Source organism: Trachemys scripta, chromosome 10 (assembly GCF_013100865.1).
Source record: "Trachemys scripta elegans isolate TJP31775 chromosome 10, CAS_Tse_1.0, whole genome shotgun sequence".
Classification (NCBI taxonomy): domain Eukaryota; kingdom Metazoa; phylum Chordata; order Testudines; family Emydidae; genus Trachemys; species Trachemys scripta.
The window spans coordinates 81,701,525-81,721,610 of NC_048307.1; the positions used below are offsets into that span (position 1 = coordinate 81,701,525).

At 48.1% G+C, this 20,086-nt stretch overlaps 1 protein-coding gene across 2 annotated transcripts in view; it reads right to left on the reverse strand.

Moving 5' to 3' along the window:
- ITGA11 (integrin subunit alpha 11) overlaps positions 1-20,086 on the reverse strand; it is a 151,232-nt gene that overhangs the window by 16,189 nt on the left and 114,957 nt on the right. For both annotated transcript variants that reach the window (XM_034784469.1, XM_034784470.1), the window contains exons 21-23: positions 13,507-13,605; positions 9,883-9,959; positions 6,932-7,021 (exon numbers count right to left, since the gene is read on the reverse strand). In XM_034784469.1, coding sequence (XP_034640360.1) covers positions 6,932-7,021; positions 9,883-9,959; positions 13,507-13,605 — 266 coding nt within the window. The remainder of the gene's footprint in view (positions 1-6,931; positions 7,022-9,882; positions 9,960-13,506; positions 13,606-20,086) is intronic.

Sequence of the window (20,086 nt, forward strand, 5' to 3'; positions counted from 1 at the left end):
TGATTTGCTAGACTCTAGTTTCACCAGCAATACATTCACTGGCAGAATCTGAATAACTGTACTACAGGAAGCTGGTTAATTATTCTAGCTAATACATATCATAGACAGGGCCCAACACTGCAAGAATTCTGGACGTTGAGATCTATGGTGTATAAATATAAATCAACTAATCAAATAACCATTTAGAAGCTGAACCCTGGGAAGGCGCCAGCACCATGTGACCAGCCAGCTTGCCACAGACGGCCAGCTCCGCAGATCCCAGCTGAGGAATCTCTGCTAGCCGGTTTCCAGCTCTGCATGGTGGAACACAGTCACTGGTGGGTGTGCGTCCTGGTACACAGGCACAAAGCCTTTGGCCAACAAATAACTTACAATTCCTCCTTTTTTAGTGTGACCAGACGGTTAGATTTTCGTTCTCTGTGCTTGTGGCGTGGTTCTGGCAGTTGCATCTTTGTTGAAGTGAAAAGAAACAGTCCCATAAATCACAAGGAATAAAGTGACTTTGGTTGCTGGGCCCCACTGGCAGGAGTATAAGAAATCCCAGAAAGATTCCAAAATCTGGTAGAAATTACAGCCCGGATAGGGGCAGCCACGGAATGTGCTCATATATGCTGCGTTTTTATAATCGTGTAAATAAATTGTCATCTGAACTTTAGCTCACTTTTCTCCTTGAACTATGCATTTCCACCCCGGAGAAACATTTTTTTAACATGATGCATAAAATCCTCTGCACATTCCCTTGTTTTGGTGGGGGTGAGATTATTTTAAAGCCAACGACTAAGACTCCAGACACAGGGATGTGAAGTCACATCAGAGGTTGGTAACACATGCTAGGAACAGTAGTGTGTCCAGTAAGTAGTTTTTCTCTTAAAGAAATCACACTCACACATACTTAATAACACGCACGTTTGTGTGTTAAAACATTATGAAACGCCCATCACCTCATTGCTTTATACGATCAGTTGTTACATGTATCCACTGAGTGTTATAGACAGCACCGTGGGATTATTGCCAAGGGACTCTGGTTTGATGTTTTCTAAACTGAAAACCAAAGCTCAAGTCTCGTCTGCAGTAGTGGAAAGCCGAGACCTTTCGGAAAATAGTTAAGCTGTCACCGAGACGATTTAAAATAATGCCTTTCTATGGGAGCCACAGGAAAGGGGATTAAATGCTCCATTGCAAGGCAGTGGCTTTTCGCTGGCTATTGTGGGAAAGCAAATACATCAGAACTGCCCTGGGGTTAGGTCTGTGAAAGTGCTTTCAAAATAGGGTTACCATGTCGCCTTATCTTAGGGGATGGCACCACTGCAGTAAGAGACCCGCAGCACAGAGTCCCGATGCCCAGGGCTGCTGGGCTACAACTAGCAGTGTAGACGCTCTGGCTGCGGGGGAAGGGTCTCTGAGCCCAGGCTCCAGCCCAAGCCTGAATATCTACACTGCTATTTTTAGCCCTGCAGCCCACGTCAGAGCCGTAACAAGGAATTTTTGCGCCCGAGGCAAGGGCTGGCTCCACGCTCTTTGGTGCCGGGTCCCTGAGTCCCTCTTGGAGGGAAGGACCTGCCGCCGAATTGCCGCTGCTGCTGCTTCATTCATTCTTCGGCGGCAATTCGGGGGCGGGTCCCTGAATCCCTCTCGGACTCAGGGACCCGTCGCCGGGACTCAGGGACCCGCCGCCGAATTGCTGCCGCCGAAGCGCCGCTGATTGCAGCTTTTGTTTCCCCCTCTGCCCTGCTTGGGGGGTAGAGCTGCGCCCCTCCGCTTTGCGCGCCCGAGGCAAGTGCCTCGCCCTTGTTACGGCAGTGGCCCACGTTCCCCCCGCCTCCGTCAGCTGATCTGGGCTCTGGGATGTGCTGCTGTGGGTTCTTTACTGCTGTGTACATGTACCCTTAGGTACCTATATGGTGCCCATTACCATAGTATCGGAGTGCTTCACAATCTCCAGTGTTATCCTCACCAGAGGCTAGTAGGCTCTGATTTTTAAAGTTATTTAGGCACGTTTTTAAATGTCTTTGGGAGCCGAACTCGCATTGATTTCAGTGGGAATTAGATGCCTAATACATTAAAAAAATCAGACCTTTAATGACTTGGCCAAGATCACAGCAGAAACCTTAGGCAGAACTTGAACTTGCAACCAGAACTCCTAGACTAACACCCTAACCACTAGACCATCCTTCCTGTCTCTCTCCCGAAGACCATTTTAATGCTCTCTAGAGAACATCCCCGCGGGTTGGGCTACGCATGGTTTCAAACCTGTGGCAGGTGAATGTGAATTTTACAAACGGGTCACATGGCCAGGGCTTTAATGGAACCCAAGCCAAACAGAGAAGGCGTTCGCCTTCGGGGAGCTCTGCGGTGGCTGATTACACCGTGCTGCTGGCACACGGCTGCCCGATAGCTGGCTCGCCAGGGGAAAAATTCCACGCAGTGGTGCCCAAAGCCAGAGTTGCAGCTCCTCCGCCACCCTTATTGCAGGGGTTGGCGGTCACTCCAGGGCATCTCTAGGCCCCTCCTCGGAGCCATCTGCAGCTACCATAAATTAGAACGCCCTGAAGACTGCTCTGATTTATGCTGGGAGACTGGCACAGACCAGGGAGCACTCGGGTGGCCACCTTTCTGCCCCTCCCTCTGCTGAGCTGCTCCTGGGCTGAAGCGGGGCAGCTGAGCATGGACACGGAGAGTTCCCTCATGCTGTCCCGCAGCGTGTTTATAGCTGTCATCTGTGGCCGGCCCTGGGCATCGCACCCATACGTTACAGTGAGGAATTGTTTCAAACGAACAGAGGGAAGTATTTCTCCACCCAACGCACCGTCAGCTGGTGGAACTCTTTGCCAGAGGATGCTGTGAAGGCCAAGACCATAACAGGGTTCAGAAAAGAACTAGATAAGTTCCTGGAGGATAGGTCCATCAATGGCTATTAGCCAGGATGGGCAGGGATGGTGTCCCTAGCCTCTGTTAGACGCTGGGAATGAGCGACGGGATGGATCACTTGGTGATTCCCTGTTCTGTTCATTCCCTCTGGGGCACCTGGCATTGGCCACTGTTGGAAGACAGGATCTGGGCTAGATGGAGCATTGGTCTGACCCTGTCTGGCCGTTCTTATGGCCTTATGAATGCAATCAATGTGTGTGTTCAAAAATGAACATTCACATTACATTTCCTTTCATGTGCAAACTAATCTTTTCCTCTCATTTATATTGTATTTACCACAGTGTGAGTTAGTCTTTTTCAACAACACACCCACAATCCAGATTTTAAATAATATACAAATCCCTCGGGTTTAGATTGCTTTCTCTTCCTGTGTGTAATCCACATGCCATATGGAATATGTCTAATCAGGATGCTATGAAATATTGCATGAGATCTATTTAGCAGGGCTCTGGGGGGTTTGGCTGGAAGAATGAATTGCACTGGAATGTCGGTGAGTTATCACCTTGGCCTCATTTATATCTGTATTCCAGACTGACGCGCAGTAGAAGAAAACTGGACTGTAATCTTTAAATGATAATGTAGCATAATTACATCATTGGAAAGAGTTTCACCTTGGGAGGAAAGTAGGAATCTAATGACCCCAGAAACCCGAATTGAAATTACTGGTTGGGAAAAAGAAGCCAGTGAGAGTGTGTTAACTCCTCCACTGCAAACTACTGCTGTCAATCTGTGGCCTGCCTGGGAAGCCGGGTTACATGGAAATCACGGCGGTTCCCCTCTGAAACACGCGGAACAGCTGAAACACCGGTGGCACTAGAATCGGTAGGGAAAGCCTGGTCCTCTCTGATGCAACGGATCCTGATTCAAACAGACGCTGTGCAGTGCTGGAGCTACAAAGTAATGGCCGCATAACGCCCAGTCAGGAGTAACACTCCAACGCTCTCTTGGCAAGCAGAAAACCCAAAGCCGGTAGCCCTGAACGGTAGCCCCTTTGATGCTACCAAGCAGAGTTGCGTTTGTACCATTGTTATTCAATCCAGACTAGCACCACAGCAAACATCTCCTTTGCAGATTTCTCTGAAGCTTGGACTATGGCCCACTCCAGATGGGGCTTCTTTTCCAAACAGGCTAAGGAAATGCCCTTCAAACAACTCTAAGCAAGGAGTGCCAGAGGCCCTGCTGATAAGGAAAACTCCGGCCCCAGGTGACCGAGGAAAGCAAAGATACCACAGTAATAGCCCAAGTGCCACAGCTCACAGAAGCTCGGATCATTGTATCAGAGGGTAGTCTGACCTTGTACGGTACAGGCATTGGGTCCTGCAGGGCTCACCCACTGCAGTGATGAGCACCGTGTCAATGCTCAGCTAGGAGCACGGTGGATCTGAGCCTCTGGGCCAACTCCATGGCCACCCAGGGCTTCCCACAGCTCCCTCACAGAGATCCGCTCCTGGTCCCCCCACCTCCCCTTTAAGGGCCTGACCAAGCTCCCATTGGAGGCAATGGCTACACATCCATTGACTAGTCTGGTGCAGGATTAGGCCATAGGAAGGCAGGTGTGGGGAGACCCTCCTCCAAAAATGTCCATTCCTTGTCCACAGGCTTTTCACCAGGGCGTGGTAGGGGGCGACCCCAACCCCACTGGGGCTCCCGGATGCCCAAAGGCACTGCGTGGTGAGATGGCACCACAGAGATAGCGTGCAACCCCCACACTGTGCGGAAAGGAGTATCTGCACCGAGGGCACCCTCTGTGAGCTGCCCACGGGGCTTTGGGCCACAACAGTGTCACTAAGCTCTTACTCAGTCAGTGGAGACAGCGTGGCCTAGCGGACAGAGCACTGGACTGGGACTCAGCAGACCCAAGTTCTATTTGTGGCTCTACCACCAGCCTGCTAGGTGACCTGGGGCATGTCACTGCATGCTCCATGCCTCAGTTTCCCCATCTGTCAAATGGAGATGAGGAGACTGAAATCCTTTGCCGTCGTTGAGATCTGCTGATGTCATTGTATAGCACTTTAGCATCAACCACCAGCTAATTATTCCTCCAAACACCCCTATGAGGCAGGCAAAGTGACTGTTACCATCTTCCTTTTACAGGTCGGAAAGCCGATACCCAGAGAGGGGCAGGGGCTCACCCAAGGCCAAGCAGCTAATTTGGTGGCCAGGGTTAGAATTCAGAAATTCTTGACTCCCAGCCCTCTGCTCCATGTCTCTCAGGCCGTAGCGCAGGGTCCCTGTCGCAGTCCCAGTTTGCCACTGAATGGGACTTTACAAACACGAAGCCAGTCATTGTCTGAATTCCCACAGGGCCTGAGGTGGCAGTACAAACTTCCTACCCTTCTTGCTGTTGGCTAACAGGGAGGTTTTCCCCGCCCGGGCCGATTGCCATGACTGTGAATCAGCCCGTCCATACAGCTCACCCGCTTCGCTGCGTTAGTGCGTCTTTGCCCAGTGTCTCTGGGGAGCCCAGACCTCCCGATACGCAAAACAGACCTGGCAAAGGATACGTCCCCCCAGCCGCAACCTGGGTCCTTACAAGGAAGCTTTTCAGTGGGCTAATGAGAGTTCTAGTTACACGCTGAAAGAGTCATTCGCATGTCTTCTCTCTAGCAAGGTGCACCAGGATTTCCCAGCCGCACGACTTTGAAAGTGGTAGTTTGGTTTTTTAAGGGGTATCTGATACGGTCCAGTCCAGCCGGAACATTTCATTGATGCTGCCAATCCCCCCGGCCCCTCCTGTGCACACAGCTGGGACACTGGTGGCTCGGATGCCACATGCAGAGTTTTCAGCCTCTGTTGTTGCACGTCCCTCTCTGCGTGTGCAACCGGCAGCCGCTGCACAAACGGCCACACATCTGGGCTAGCCGGAGAGGTCAGCTGCACGCCCAGGGGCGGGTGTGCAAAGCCGCCGCCAGCTGCATAGTCCGGCCTCACTCGCGGCAGCCTTCGTTTTCTCAGCGTTGGGAGCTGTCAGCTGTTCCTGCCTCCCAAGCTGCTGCATGGGCCTGTTCTGCTACGCTGCGTTCTGACACCCTCACCGCAGCACCGACAACTTGCTGAGCTGGGTCCTCTCGCAAGGTCAGCATTACCCAGGAGCCGTTCCTCGAAACCAACGTGCGTTCTTCTCTCGCCTTTCCGAGAGCAGCCACGAACCCTGCTGCTCTAACCCAAAATGCAAAGTGGGGCCGGCACCTGCGGATCCATCACACCTCTGTGGCATGCTCCCCTCTTCTCCTAGACTCGGGGAAGCCAATCAGGGGCAGCCCGTTCTACAGGCTGGTAGTTGTTGGTGGGACTGGCCTAGGTTGACCACCTGGCCCTTCATTTAAGGGACAGTCCCTTATTTCATTGATTTGTGCTAGGGGGACCACCTGTCCCTCATTTGAAGATGCACTGAAATGTATTAAACCTGATCACAAGTACCATTTTAACCACTGAATTGAAGCTCCTGATAATTGCATTGTATACCCGAGGGCAGTAGAAATGTACACATCAGAGAAAAAAAGACATGAAATGTTACGGAAAATGGTTTTTCCCTAAAAAGCCCCTTAAAATAAAACCTTGTCCCTTGTGTTTCATGTGGTTTCCCCTTATTCCCATCTAACACAGGTGGTCCCCATAGACTGGCCACCCCCATGCCAGATTCTCTCCCCCAAACGCGCAGGGGGCCTCGCCCAGGATGCCCCTCCCTGTTGCGGAGCTCCCCACACCCAGCGCCCGGCAGCACGTTGTGGGGCAGAGGCGCTGGGGACGTGTGGACAGAAGGGCAGAGGCAAGAAGCCTTCCCATGGAGACCCTTGACTCCAGTTTAGGGAGCTGAGCCCCCAGCCCGTCAGCCTCTATGGAACAATTCCAGGCAAACCGTGAGCTGAGCGTCCTCCCCCCAGGCAGGGACACATGCAGCCCTAGGAGCAGTGGGTATCAGGGTTGAGCAAGGGCTGCAGGGTTTGGGCCGGGTTTGCTCAGTGACAGATTCCTCAACCCCCTGGCCACGATGACCACAAACCTGGTGAAAAGGAGGTCGGCTTCGTATTTCAGGTGAAAATTCAGGAGAGCAGCATTATCTTCTTTCGTACTTTCCTGTTCTTCGCTGTCACTGGAAGCCAAGCAAGGAAAACAGCATTTAGGCCACTCCACACAGCGGGGGAAACAGCCCACCCTGAGTGAGGATTAATTTGCTGACTCCACAGCACAGAGTCCAAATGGGACGACTGATTCTCGATGGAGGGCTGGGACGCTGGCCCCTAGCTGCTGACAAGGCCTTCTTAGGGCCCGTCCCTTCACGTATGAACTGTCAGAGCTAGTAAAAAATACAAGGAACTGCTTTGATTTTGTGCAATGAATTTCTAGGAAGGCAGGGGAATGACAGTAACAACATTCTGCAATTACTCGTGCCTATTTGGGCAGGGGACAGAGGCCCTTCACCTTGGCGCTTACACCAGGCGGGGCTGGTGGGATAGGAACATATAAAAGGCACTTATTGCTGACACGGCATGATTCACAAACTCTGCAAAGAATTAATCCGCCCCCTAAACTCTAGAGCAGCGACACTCAGACCTCAGTGGTTCTGGAGCCAAACTAGCGATCAACATTACCCCAAAGAGCCACAGTCGTGAGAACTCCTGGTTTCATTTTCTATTTCTCACAGCAAAATGACTGACCAAGTATTATTTTATCAACTACAATTGGTTAACAACACAGTAAAAGCATCCTGATTGGTTAATAACTTAGATCACATGGTGTTTGCCGCAAAGCTGACAGTTATGCAGGACAGCAATGGAAGTCAGTCCGGGCCAATGAGATCACAGGCACATGTATAACTATAACAGCTGTGCTGGGAAAGTGGTGAGCAAACATCTTAAAGAATCACAGGACCAGATGCTTTCTTCTAACACTGAACAAGAAACTTTATTAGAATAAGGGAAATGATGTTCTCTCTCTCTCACCCTCTCTTTCTCTCTCTCTGCTTTATTGTCAAGCTTCTGTCTAAAAATTTCCCTTGCCCTCTTCCTGCCTGGTTTCTGCTGGCATTTCAGAGCCTCAGTCCAGCACATAACCTCATAATTCCCAGTCCATTTTATTTTGCTTTGGGGTGTGATTGCCAAGAGTAGAAGGCAGAATTGGCAACAGGGAAGCATCTTCTCTCATAGGAAGTAGCTGGTAGCGACTGCTAATAAGGATAGTTCTGTTTAGTTTACAAAGGCACTGTCTACACACAGTTTTTGTGATGATTTAACTAAATTGGTAGAAAATGATTGAGTTGAATCAGTACAACTCTGTAGCATGGATGCAGTTACACGGGTATGAAGGCATGTATGGTGGGAGAGCTGCTTAATACAGAGTGCGGTGTTAGAGGATGGGCTCTAGAGGGTCGGGGCATGGTACAAGTTAGGTATGTTCCACGCAGACTTAGGTTAAGGAAACTGGGTTGCCTCTGGGCAGAACGCACTCGTTCAGTTGTGCAGTGTCTGGCTCTAAACCCGCAGTCACTGAAATCAACAGCAAAAGGCCCATTGACTTCAGTGAGTACAGGATAAGACTCTGATTTGCACCCATGTCTACACTCAGGTTTGAGCCCAAGCCCCACTTCCATGCACACACAAATCGGTCGGACTCGGGTCAGCAAGCACATGGGACCCGGTTCCTAGGACCCTGCTAGGGGGATGGGTCAGAACCCGAGTCCTGCTGTGACTCGGGTCCAAGCCCTGTCGTTTTGCAGTGTGGACACAGCTCACGCTGCAGGACCCAGTCAGAAGGTCCGGGTAGCGCAGTATGGCTGTGAGACCCAGGGTCCAGCAACTGTAACCCCAGGTTTACAAGGCAGTGTAGACACTGATGCGTGGGTTTGGAAACACCAAGCCCAGAAGCCAGGATCCCACAGACCTAGGTTTACAATGCAGTGTAAACATATCCTTTGAAACCAGTTCCGGATGAGTCAGAATTTGCCCTCTTGTGTTTTTCTGGAAGATGCCAAGTAAGTGTGTGCAGAAGTCATAGAAAAGAGAGATCACTTGATCATTACCTGTTGGGTTCATTCCCTCTGGGGCACCTGGCATTGGCCACTGTCGGTAGACAGGATACTGGGCTAGATGGACCTTTGGTCTGACCCAGTACAGCCGTTCTTATGTTCTTATGTTACTGGCAAATGAGCTGACAGAAGCAGATTTTCCTTAGTAACTTTTCCCAGGTCAAGGCAATGAATTTAGGTTACCAAAACCTTCCTCAGAGCACAGAGCAGCCTTGCAAAATTGTCATGAACATTTACTAGCCCAAGCTCAAAATCTCCTTGGCTGCCCTTTGCCACGATGATTGATGCAGGAAACAACAAACAAAAACAAACCAACAAAACCCTAATCAGATTTTACTTGCCTGTCAAAACAATTTACTTGTGCCGGGCAAGTGGGTGAGTAGAACTTTACAAGCATAAGGTATTTTTATGGGGAGTGTTTGTGTTAGTGAAAGTAGCTGAACGAAAAGCATTGCCAAGTGTCACTTTCTATTCATCCACACACCCTGGAATATTGCTGGCAGCTGAAGCACATCAGATATCCAGAGAGAGCGAGCCATGACTTACAAGTACAGCGCTACATATTTTCTAACAGCCAAAGGTAATTTAATTTCCATATGCTATGCCCTGGGTGCCTCTAGAGCAGAGGTTGCCAGCTTTGCTGAACGATGCTAATAGATATTGAAGATTGAAATGCAGGCTCTTGTCAACTATGAACAAAACTGTAGAGTATCTGTGCTCTCCAAACTCACTCCAATTAAAAATCTCAGGCTGCCATTGCATGGGGAGGAAGGGGGAGAGGTGAAAACCATCAACAATTAAGCTGCAACAGGAGGGAGAAGATGACAGGCGCTCTAAGACGAGATCTGTGCAGACAGCATTGTATTTAGTTAGAAAATAAAGGTGATAAATATGTGCAAAGGGAACAGAAAAATAATGCAATCATTAACCTGTTGGCAGTTAGATAGATCTCCATGCTTTGAAGAAAAATAGATTTGCTGAATTCGAAATCCAGGCGAAAAGCCACCTGCAGAGATTAAAAACAGATTGAAAAAAAAAACATTAAACAAATACAGTTATCCAGCTGTCGCAGACACGAGTTCCCCTCTGCCACCATCCTTTCCCATTAACCCTATCGCAGCAGAGCACAACTTTTCAGCCAGTCACAAAGTGTGTGGGAGAAAGATCATGGATGAAATGTTACAAGAGAGGTTGGCAAGTTTCAAGCAGAGCCATATCTTTCCAGAGAAAACAGCTACTGACTTGGTGGTTTGTTTGTGTGTGTGTTTAAAATTATTATTATTATTTAGAATAGAGAACAAAAACATCCTTTTTGTTAAAGGCCTATCAGGCTCACTGTGCCATACAGTTAACTCACATCTGAGGCATTGTTTCCACCGATGGGGGACAAGAAGTGCCAAAGAGATGTTCCAACAACAATAAAATGTCATTAATGGCAGATCTGAAAAAAACGTGGCAATGACCTCAAACTGTCTGGGACAGTGCACAGCTGATTATAATATTAAAATTCTACTCCGGCTCCCAGGGCCAAATTTCCATTTCCAGCTTGTCTTTGTTTTGGCAGGACCCGAACTACCTGATGCCACGCAGATGCATTCTTAGCCGCTGTAGGTCATGTGGAATCGGGCTGCTCCATTTTATTTTATGGCCACAAGCACACAAGACGGTTTTATTGCAAGGTTTAAATTCTAGAGAAGTGAATGAAGCATATCCATCATTTTCGAGCTCCTGACAGGCAAAGGTTTCAGACTAATATATTGTTTTGAGTCTGGGAAAGCTTCTGTCATGACCTGCTTCTTTATATTCCAACGCGTCAGCCTGTCACCCCATTTTCCTTCTAACGTAACATACAGGGAGTTGATATATATGCTAATTCATAGAATCATAGATGAATCAGGAGGTCATCTAGTCCAACCCCCTGCTCAAAGCAGGACCAACCCCAACTAAATCATCCCAGCCAGGGCTTTGTCAAGCCGGGCCTTAAAAACCTCTAAGGATGGAGATTCTACCACTTCCCTAGGTAACCCATTCCAGTGCTTCATCACCCTCCTGGTGAAATTGTGTTTCCTAATATCCAACCTAGACCTCCCCCATTGCAACTTGAGACCATTGCTCCTTGTTCTGTCATCTGCCACCACTGAGAACAGCCGAGCTCCATACTCTTTGGAACCCCCCTTTTAGGTAGTTGAAGGCTGCTATCAAATCCCCCCTCACTCTTCTCTTCTGCAGACTAAACAAGCCCAGTTCCCTCAGCCTCTCCTCATAAGTCATGTGCCCCCAGCCTGCTAATCATTTTTGTTGCCCTCTGCTGGACTCTCTCCAATTTGTCCACATCCCATCTGTAGTGGGGGGCCCAAAACTGCATGCAAGACTCCAGATGTGGCCTCACCAGTGACGAATAGAGGGGAATAATCACTTCCCTCCATCTGCTGGCAATGCTCCTACTAATGGAGCCCAATATGCCATTAGCCTTCTTGGCAACAAGGGCACACTGCTGACTCGTATCCAGCTTCTCGTCCACTGTAATCCCTAGGTCCTTTTCTGCAGAACTGCTTCCTAGCCATTCGGTCCCAGTCTGTAGCAGTGCATGGGATTCTTCTGTCCTAAGTGCAGGACTTTGCACTTGTCCTTGCTGAACCTCATCAGATTTCTTTTGGCCCAATCCTCCAATTTGTCTAGGTCACTCTGGACCCTATCCCTACTCTCCAGCGTTTATCGACCTCTCCCCCCAGCTTAGTGTCATCCGTGAACTCACTGAAGGTGCAATCCATTCCTTGTTTAGAAGAAGAAAAAAAATATTCATATTGGTAAAACGTGCCACAAACACTGGAGATGTGAAATTTGGATGCAGATGCAAAATCATATCCACGCTCTTCCTTCAGCTCATTCTGAGAATTGCAACATTTAAATCTGGTTTTCAGTTTGGCTTTTGAAAGCCTCCAAGTCCAGGGATACTAAGCTGTCAGACTGGAACTTGTGGTAAAATCACAGGACTGGAGATCTGGGTTTAATTCCTGAATCTGCTGCAGGCTTGCTATGTGACCTTGGGCAAGTTACTTAATCTCTCTGTGCCTACATTCCCCATCCCTGGGTGCCAGAACAGGGAGAGCCAGGGGGCCATGCCCCCTCCCCTTTTACTGTCGATAAAGGCAAGCAACAGGGGGAAGGAGCGGAGAGGAGAGAGTGTGGGAGCGGGGCTTTGGGGAGAAGAGGCAACGCGAGAGCAGGGTCTCGGGGGAAGGGGTGGGGCCTTGAGAGAATGAGCAGCACAAGGGTGGGGGCTCGGGGAGAAGGAGCAGTACGGGGGGGACCTCGGGAGGAAGGGGGCGATGTGACGGCGGTGCCACGGTTCAGGCGCCTGCGGCCCCCCCACTTTTAGGGACCTTCTGCCACTCCTGTCCTCATCTGTCATATAGGGATAACAATACCTCCTTTCTCCCACCTGCTGTGTCTTGTCAACCTGGACTGTAAGATCTTTAGTGCAAGGATTGCCTCACTGCACGTATGAATAACATCATAATTTGAATAACAACAAGTGAAGTGTGTCTTTGAGCCCATATGTAATGAACTAAATATGTTAACGCTCATTAAAATGTTTGATCCGTGTTTCTAAAATATTAGCTGATCTAGAACTAAAATGAATGGATAGGGTTAAAAAGAATGCTACCAAGGGGTTTATCTGAGAAAACCCCCTTAGACGTGACACGCTCTTCACCAAACTGATACTAGTGAGGTTTCCTTCATTCGGTTTCTCTCTCTTTTTTTGTTCTTGCGCAAATTCACGTGAACGTCTCCAGTATGATGAATGAGGGGCAGAGGGTCCGGTTGAAATGGAAGAGAGAAGAATTTAGCTTGCTCTACCTAACCAGTAAAAGGGGACTCATTTTGTAAGGCAGCAGCAGATCGGAACAGCCAACATTAAACTGTGCCAAAGGATTAAAGTCAAATTCTTTGTCTCTGTGTGACTGGTTTGAATTTGGCTGCCTGAAGATCGGCTAGGATTCAATGCAACTTTTATGCTGCTGACACCTCTTAGCTGACCTCTTGTCCCCTAACGCTGGTGGCCTTCTGAAATAGAAACGAAAGCAAATACTGGTCTTTGAATCATTTTGCTCATCCCTGCTGGGCCAGCTCCTTAGCCCAGCCCCAGTGCAGGCAGGCAGGGCTCTGGGCAGAGATCTGGACAGGAATGCTCCCCCTTAGCTCCGGAAGCGAGTGGGGCTCTGCTCTCCCTAGGTTACTTTGTTCCAATGGCCGAAATAGAATCTGCAGCCCCAGTGTTTCTCTGGGAGCGATCCACAGAGGCTCGGCTCAGTGGAGGAACCTTTCTCCCTGTCCTCAGCATGCCCTAGGCAAGAAGCTGAGCTCAGCACTACGTCACCTCCTGAGCACCATTCCCAAATGCGGCCATGCCCCCTGCCCGCTCAGTGGCACCTTTGTCCCCTGCCCGCTCAGTGGCACCCTTCTGCGGCCACAGAGGAGGGGCCGGAGCACCCCATCGGCAGGATATTTCATTTGGACTTGCCAGGTCAAATAACAGAAACTATCTTTACCTTTGCTTTGGCTCGGAAGAAGGGGTAGCTAACATTGCACACCTTCTTGTTGGGGCGCTTTTCTTCATTCATGCATTCAATATTGATGTCTGTATCATCCTGAAATGGAAAACCACAGGTTACCAGAAACACCAGAGATACCCACAGCACATTTCTCATAGCCAACATGCTCCTTGTGGCTGTGTGCACGGACCGAAAGACATCCGAACTGAAGCTTGAAAAACAGGGAAACTACAGTTGTTGTAAGCCAGACATTCTTCCCATGCAGTTCTGTTAAACTAGTATCACAGTCACAAAGCCAATTTCAAATTTCTTGGTTTAAATCCTACTCTGGGATTTTAGATACAGCGATGAATGAAAAAGACCAAATAAAACTGATTATTCTTGGACCAATAATCACAAAGAAGCATAGATTTTCTATGATCAAATGTGCTAGAGAAATAACAAGAAATAGCCCAACTTCCTTTATTACATGGTGACCACATGTCAGTGATAATTAACTTACTTAGAATGTACACTCTTTGGGGGCATCTTTTTGTGCTGTTTGTACACCTCCTGCCACAGGGAGGTCCTGCTCCATGACCGAGGCAGCTAGGTGCTATCTTAATACAAACAGTAAATAATCATCCCCACAAGTCAGGGCAATTGCACCTGTATTCCCCCTCTGGGGTCACCTCTCTTGGGTGGAGACGAGAGTCCCATCCAACCAGGGTGTTTCTAGGCTGTGCAGTCCCGACTATACTGTGGTATCCCCAGCAAAAGGCAGCCTGCCTAAGCCGGCCTGCTTCTCTTCTCCCTTCAGAGGAAGTAGACAGTCCAATGGCCCAGTTAGAAGTTATCACACAGCTCTTTCTAAGCAAGCCCTTCTAGTCTTAAGGTAAAGCCATTACAGAGAAAACACACTAAAAACAATACAAGAACCTACACGCATGCTAAAAAGCTTCCCAGAAATCAGCCCCTAACTCTAACCAGGGCTCTGGCTGGTGATTAGTTCTTCAAAGTCCACCCAGGAGCTTTTCCTGTGGTTACCAGTTCAGAACAGCTTTCGCTTGGAACTAGCTCCCCTAGGAGTGACAGAGTCCCTCCTTTAGCCAGGCTGGGTCTTTGAAGAGACCGGGACTAGGTAATGAGCCAGACAATGGGTTTCTCTTCAAGGTGCAGCTTCCAAAGGATGGCCCAGTAGTGAGACATTTGCATTCCCCTCGTCCCAAGTATTTCCCGGGAACCTCGCTCAGCTAGAAGTTCAGCCTTGTCTGGTCCGTTGTTCTCAAGAGTCCTTGGAAGCACATGACACTTCCCGGTGTTTACCTAAGTCCTGTCTCCTCCTTAAAAGATGCTACATACCAGCCCACGATACATTTGCATTTTTAAAGCAATGACCTCTTAAGACACTTTAACATAATTCAATATGGTTTGTCCAGGAGATTGCAGGATATCTGTCCCAATAATGAATCAGACAATGGAATAGTAAGATAATGCAACAATAAAATACACTTGCTATATTTAACAATACCGTCAGCAAGGGAACGCTTCATCAAAAAATTGACCTACAGTAATGCTCCAAATAATACAGTTTGTAACAGCGATGCTGCAATGTAGGGAGGAAAGATGTCATTCTAGCTAAGGCATTGGATTGGGACTCAAGAGTTCTGAGTCCAGTGCCTGGTTCTGCCACAAACTCCCTGCGTGACCTGGAGCATTTCGCTGTGCCGCGGTTCCTGTTCCCTATCTGTCAAGTGGCACTACTAACACTGTCTCCCATCCTCTGTCTATTTGGCCTATGAGCTCCCTGGGACAAAGCCTGGCTTTTACTGTGTGTTTGTACAGCACCGGGTACAATCCCGAAGTTAGCTGGAAACTCAAGAAGCTACTTATTACTCTAGTTGATTTGTCTTTGTAATGAACAGTAGCGAGGAGCACATTAGTCGAGCTGAGCGTTCGTAACTGGCAACAGTGTTTTCTCTAAACGCTGCTGCATGGCGCTTATTCTGTTACATCTCATAACATTTTTCCTTGGTTAATTTGGAGTAATCTATCAGAAAACACAGAGCAGACCCTTACATTTTTCTAATTTTGTGGGCAACATGTCCCGTAATTTTCCATTGGCACAACTTTTAAACCACCAAATGGGAGCTATTTGATACCCAGAATGGTTATGAAGTCATGTAGTGGATGAATGAATTCTCAGCAAGATCAGCACATTTCCCAAGAAGCAGGATTTGGAGGTCTCAGGAATTCCTCTGAGCGCCCATTGGACGGCTGACAGACATTTACTACACTCCCAACCAGAATGATGGATCAAAGCTTTCCACAGCCTAGACACAATGCGGAAATGTCAGCGAAGTGCTGAATGATCGCTTGGCCCAGACTTCTTAGAGGTGATAGTGGGGAAAGGCAGGGCATGCTAAGCTGTTTGAGAACCAGTGATAAAAAGATACAGACCTTTCATGTAAGGAAAATCTGTCTAAAAGGGGAGTAAGAAAGGAGCCAAGGGTGGTGCTTGGGGAACATGGGGATGAGTGCGAGAAGATCATTAGATAGATGGAGGGTGATAAACTGGGAGATATCTGGGTTATCTGTCATGTATCCTGGGGCATGCCTGTGTGTGAGTGTTTATGGTAGCTGTGGAGTTGGATCAAAAAGGTTGTTAAAGAAGCCAAGTAGGAAAAGTAAACCATGGCTGTGGTAAGGAGTGAGTCCCTCCTTCCTCCAGTCTGGGCCTTCAGAGGGACCGGGAAGCAGAGGGTAGCTAGCTGTTTGAAACACATACATGAAATGCACCCCCAAAGATAGAATCCTAGACAGGGTTGGAAGGGACCTCAGGAGGTCATCTAGTCTAACTCCCTGCTCAAAGCAGGACCAATCCCCAGACAGATTTTTGCCCCAGATCCCTAAATGGCCCCCTCAAGGATTGAACTCACAACCCTGGGTTTAGCAGGCCAATGCTCAAACCACTGAGAGGCGCTGGGCCTGAGATGACAGGACATCCTGCTTAGGGCTCTCAGGGGAGCAGAAAGTGCCCCAGAAAACACAAGGCCCGTGAAGTTCACTTCTGAACCTAGGTCAGCAGCAGCTGCAGTGGCTAGAGATGCAACATGACATGATGGTTCTGTAATAAAAGGCCAAGATCTCCCATTCACCACAAGGAGGCCTGAAGATGCGAGAGGGAAGGCTGCCTCTCTCTCCACACACACACATGCAGGATGACAAAGTGGGTGATGTGGTTGCTGCCATATGAAGTTTATAAATCAGAGGTTTCTTTTTTTTTTTTTTTTGGTCATTCCCAGACTCTGACTGTTTTGTTGAACAAAGCTGGTTTTCAACAGAGCCCTGTATGTCCCAAATACTCGAAACATATGCGCCGCCTTCAATCTTCCAGTCAGCATACCGCTTGCAAAGCAGTATTAGAGTGGCATCGATTGGCCCAACTCTAAGTCATGGCTCTGTTTCCATTGTAAGCCCATATTTTCAGGGGAGCTATAACTTAGCAGTAAAAATTCTTCATTGACTGAAACTTGGCCACCAGCGTGCTCCGCTTGGGAGATTTTTTTTTAAAGCCGTAGGAGTGCCAAAGCAAAGGCGGAAAGAAGTTCCTCAGCATCTTAGTGTATCTCAGGCACTTACAAATAAAAAAATCGTTTTGTATTCTAATAATGAAGGATTTAACATCCTTAGAAGCTTAAAAGCCAAAAGCATCGACAAACTTCTTACGGAGATAGAATCGCTAGGCTGGATCTGACATGGGGTCTGTTCTATCCCACACCCTAGACCAGTACCAGAGTCTTCAGGGAGAAGTGCAGGACTCCCTGTAATGCACAATCATGGAATAGAACAGAATGTAGGAGCAGCTTCTTCCTGACCCCAGGCAGTTAGTAACTGGTTCTGCCCTGAAGCATGGAGATCTAGATCCCACATTACATTTTCATCTTCTCTGATGAAATTGTGAACATCTTCTTATCAGCATATATAGCCATTCCTTTTGCTGTTGGTCTCAGTCAAAACTAGTGAAAATGGAAAAGTTTTCACTAAAATCTAACTAAGCTTCATTAGCGCTCAAAAATGATTTGGTTCTGCGCTGAGTTTGAGATCATCTGGTTACATCCTCTAACGCCCTTAGCAGTGCTCCTGTTTTTATTGTCATGTTAGATTCCAATCCCGAGATCTCCACAGCAATAAGTTCTGCATCTATTTTCCCCATGTATGTTTAGCCTCGATAAGTAAAGAGACACACTGTTTTCCCTGTTACAATGCATACTTAACTAGCTACATCTCAGGAGTTATAGTGAGAACTGTATGAAAGAATACCAGGTTCACTTTGCACCCAACTCTGAGGATGACGTGTAGGCCGTGATCTGGGATATGAGTGTAAAGACTGAACATCAGGCAGCATGGAGCACCACAGTGGTGGAGCACCAGAGAGCTGCACTGCCAAGAAATTAAGAAGGAGAAAATGTGTTGCAGATGAGTAATGCAATGCTCTTTGATTAATCCCATCTTTCTTAGCTACAGCAAAGCATCCCAGTGCCACCGGGAGGTTTTGGAAGATCATTTGAATACTTCTTCACTCTCTTTCTCCTGACCTTTTCTCCTCTTAGAAACTGAGGAAAGGAAGAAGAAAATCTGGGAGAGTGATTAAGAGGAAATGTGGTCATGTGGTTAAGGCACAGAACTGGGAGTCAAGGACTCTGAATTCTATTCTTGGCTCGGCCACAGACAACAGGGAAACTTAGGCCAGTTAATTTAACCCCCTGAGTTTTTAGAACAGCTTTCAGTTTTGCAAGGAGAAATCAAGTACTAATAATCTCTAGCACTTTTCATCAGGAGATCCCTCAGTGCTTTAAAAAGGAGGTGTAATGCCTTGGGGTCCGGTGGGTCGAAGGGCAGTCCAGATCAGTGGTGGGAGTCCACACAAAGGTCTGATAGCCAGGAGATCCAATCCAAGGGGAAGGTATAGGGGGTTGGCTGGAGGGGTGAGGCAGCAAGTCAGGATGAGGTGGGGCATTAAGGCAGAGTCAGGTGAGTCCGTGTAGCTCGCAGCAGGCAATGGCTTGTTTTGCTCAGACCTGGCCAGAAAGAAAGCAGGAAGTTTATATAGGGTCACCAGCCAGTCAGAGTCAAGGCCATGTGGCCAATCAGGAAGCAGGCCATGGAACACTGGTAGCTGGCCCACCCATGTCTGTGAGTTCCTGGTAGTCTGACCTAGTGGAAAGGTCTGATGGCCAAGGCTGTTTGCTGAGAATCCAGTGGGCCTGGGTTTGAAACCAGGGTCCCGACAGGAGGTCAGTATCATTATCCCATTTTACAGATGGGGAAAGTGAGGCACAGAGATGGGAACTGAAGAGCCAGGAATAGAACCCAGGTCTCCTGACTCCCAGTCCAGTGCCCTATGCATTAGGCCATGCTGCCTAAATGAAGGCCAGCCTGAGGCCCATGTGTGTCCTTGAGGGTACACGTGTGTCCCATGGAAAGCCTGTTATGAAGTGTGATTAAAGTGCTGCACTGGGTTTGTGCCGAGCATATACTAGAATTTCACTCCTTGTGCTTAATTTCCTTATCTACAAAATGGGGATAATTGGTTGAAACAATACTTCAATTCTCTGCAACAATGAGTAATATGAATAATAAAAATAACTAGATGAATGTGACATGAGGGGGACAAACCACCATGGCTTCTGTAAGGGAAAATCATGCCTCTGATCTCCTAGAATCTCTGAGCGTGTCAAAAAGGTGGATAAAGGAGAAATAATTAATTTGATTTATTTGAACTTTCCAAAGAAAGCTTTTGACAAAGTCCATCATGAGAGGTTATTAAGCTAAGTCATCATGGGTGAGAAGTAACATTCTGTGATGGATTAGACAATGGCTAGGAGAAAGCAAATAGGAAGAAATGATACACTTTCACCATGGTGGCAGAGGGGTGGGTGCCCCAAGGTTCTGCACAAGGACCGGGGTGCTGTAATATATTCATTAATGATGTGGAAAAGCGGGTGAACAGCAAGATGGCAATATCTGCAGATGACGTGGAATCTTTCTGGTTACTCAAGACTAGAGTAGGCTCCAAAAAATGCTAAGGGGACACGGCAGAAGGGCAGGTGAAATTCCGTGCTGACAAATGCAAGGGCATGCTCATTGGAGGGAACGATATGGGGCAGCTTTCCCCATAAATTGTATATTTTGGAGTTTCTTGTGCCTTCCACTGAAGTTGGCCACTGTCAGGAACGGGACACTGGGCGAGATGGACTTTGGGTTTGATCCAGGCTGGCAATCCCGACGTACCCTGTCATTGGAGCAGAGGAGTTGTTAGGCTAAATTAATCTTTGTACAGTGAGTGTGGAAGGGGCTATGGAAATGCAACAGAACAGTAACGGTGTTGAGCCACTGCACTGAACAACACACATACTTTGGCAATACCTCCCCCTTACTATCTAATGACTCCTCTTTTGGTGGTCCAGTTTCATTTCCACTAAAGTCAATGGCAAAACCCTCATTAGTTTCATTGGTGCAGGCCCAGGCCCACTGATGGCCATTTCTCTTTTTTACTGGCAATGATTTGCTCCCAACACAAGTGCCAACTGGAGAA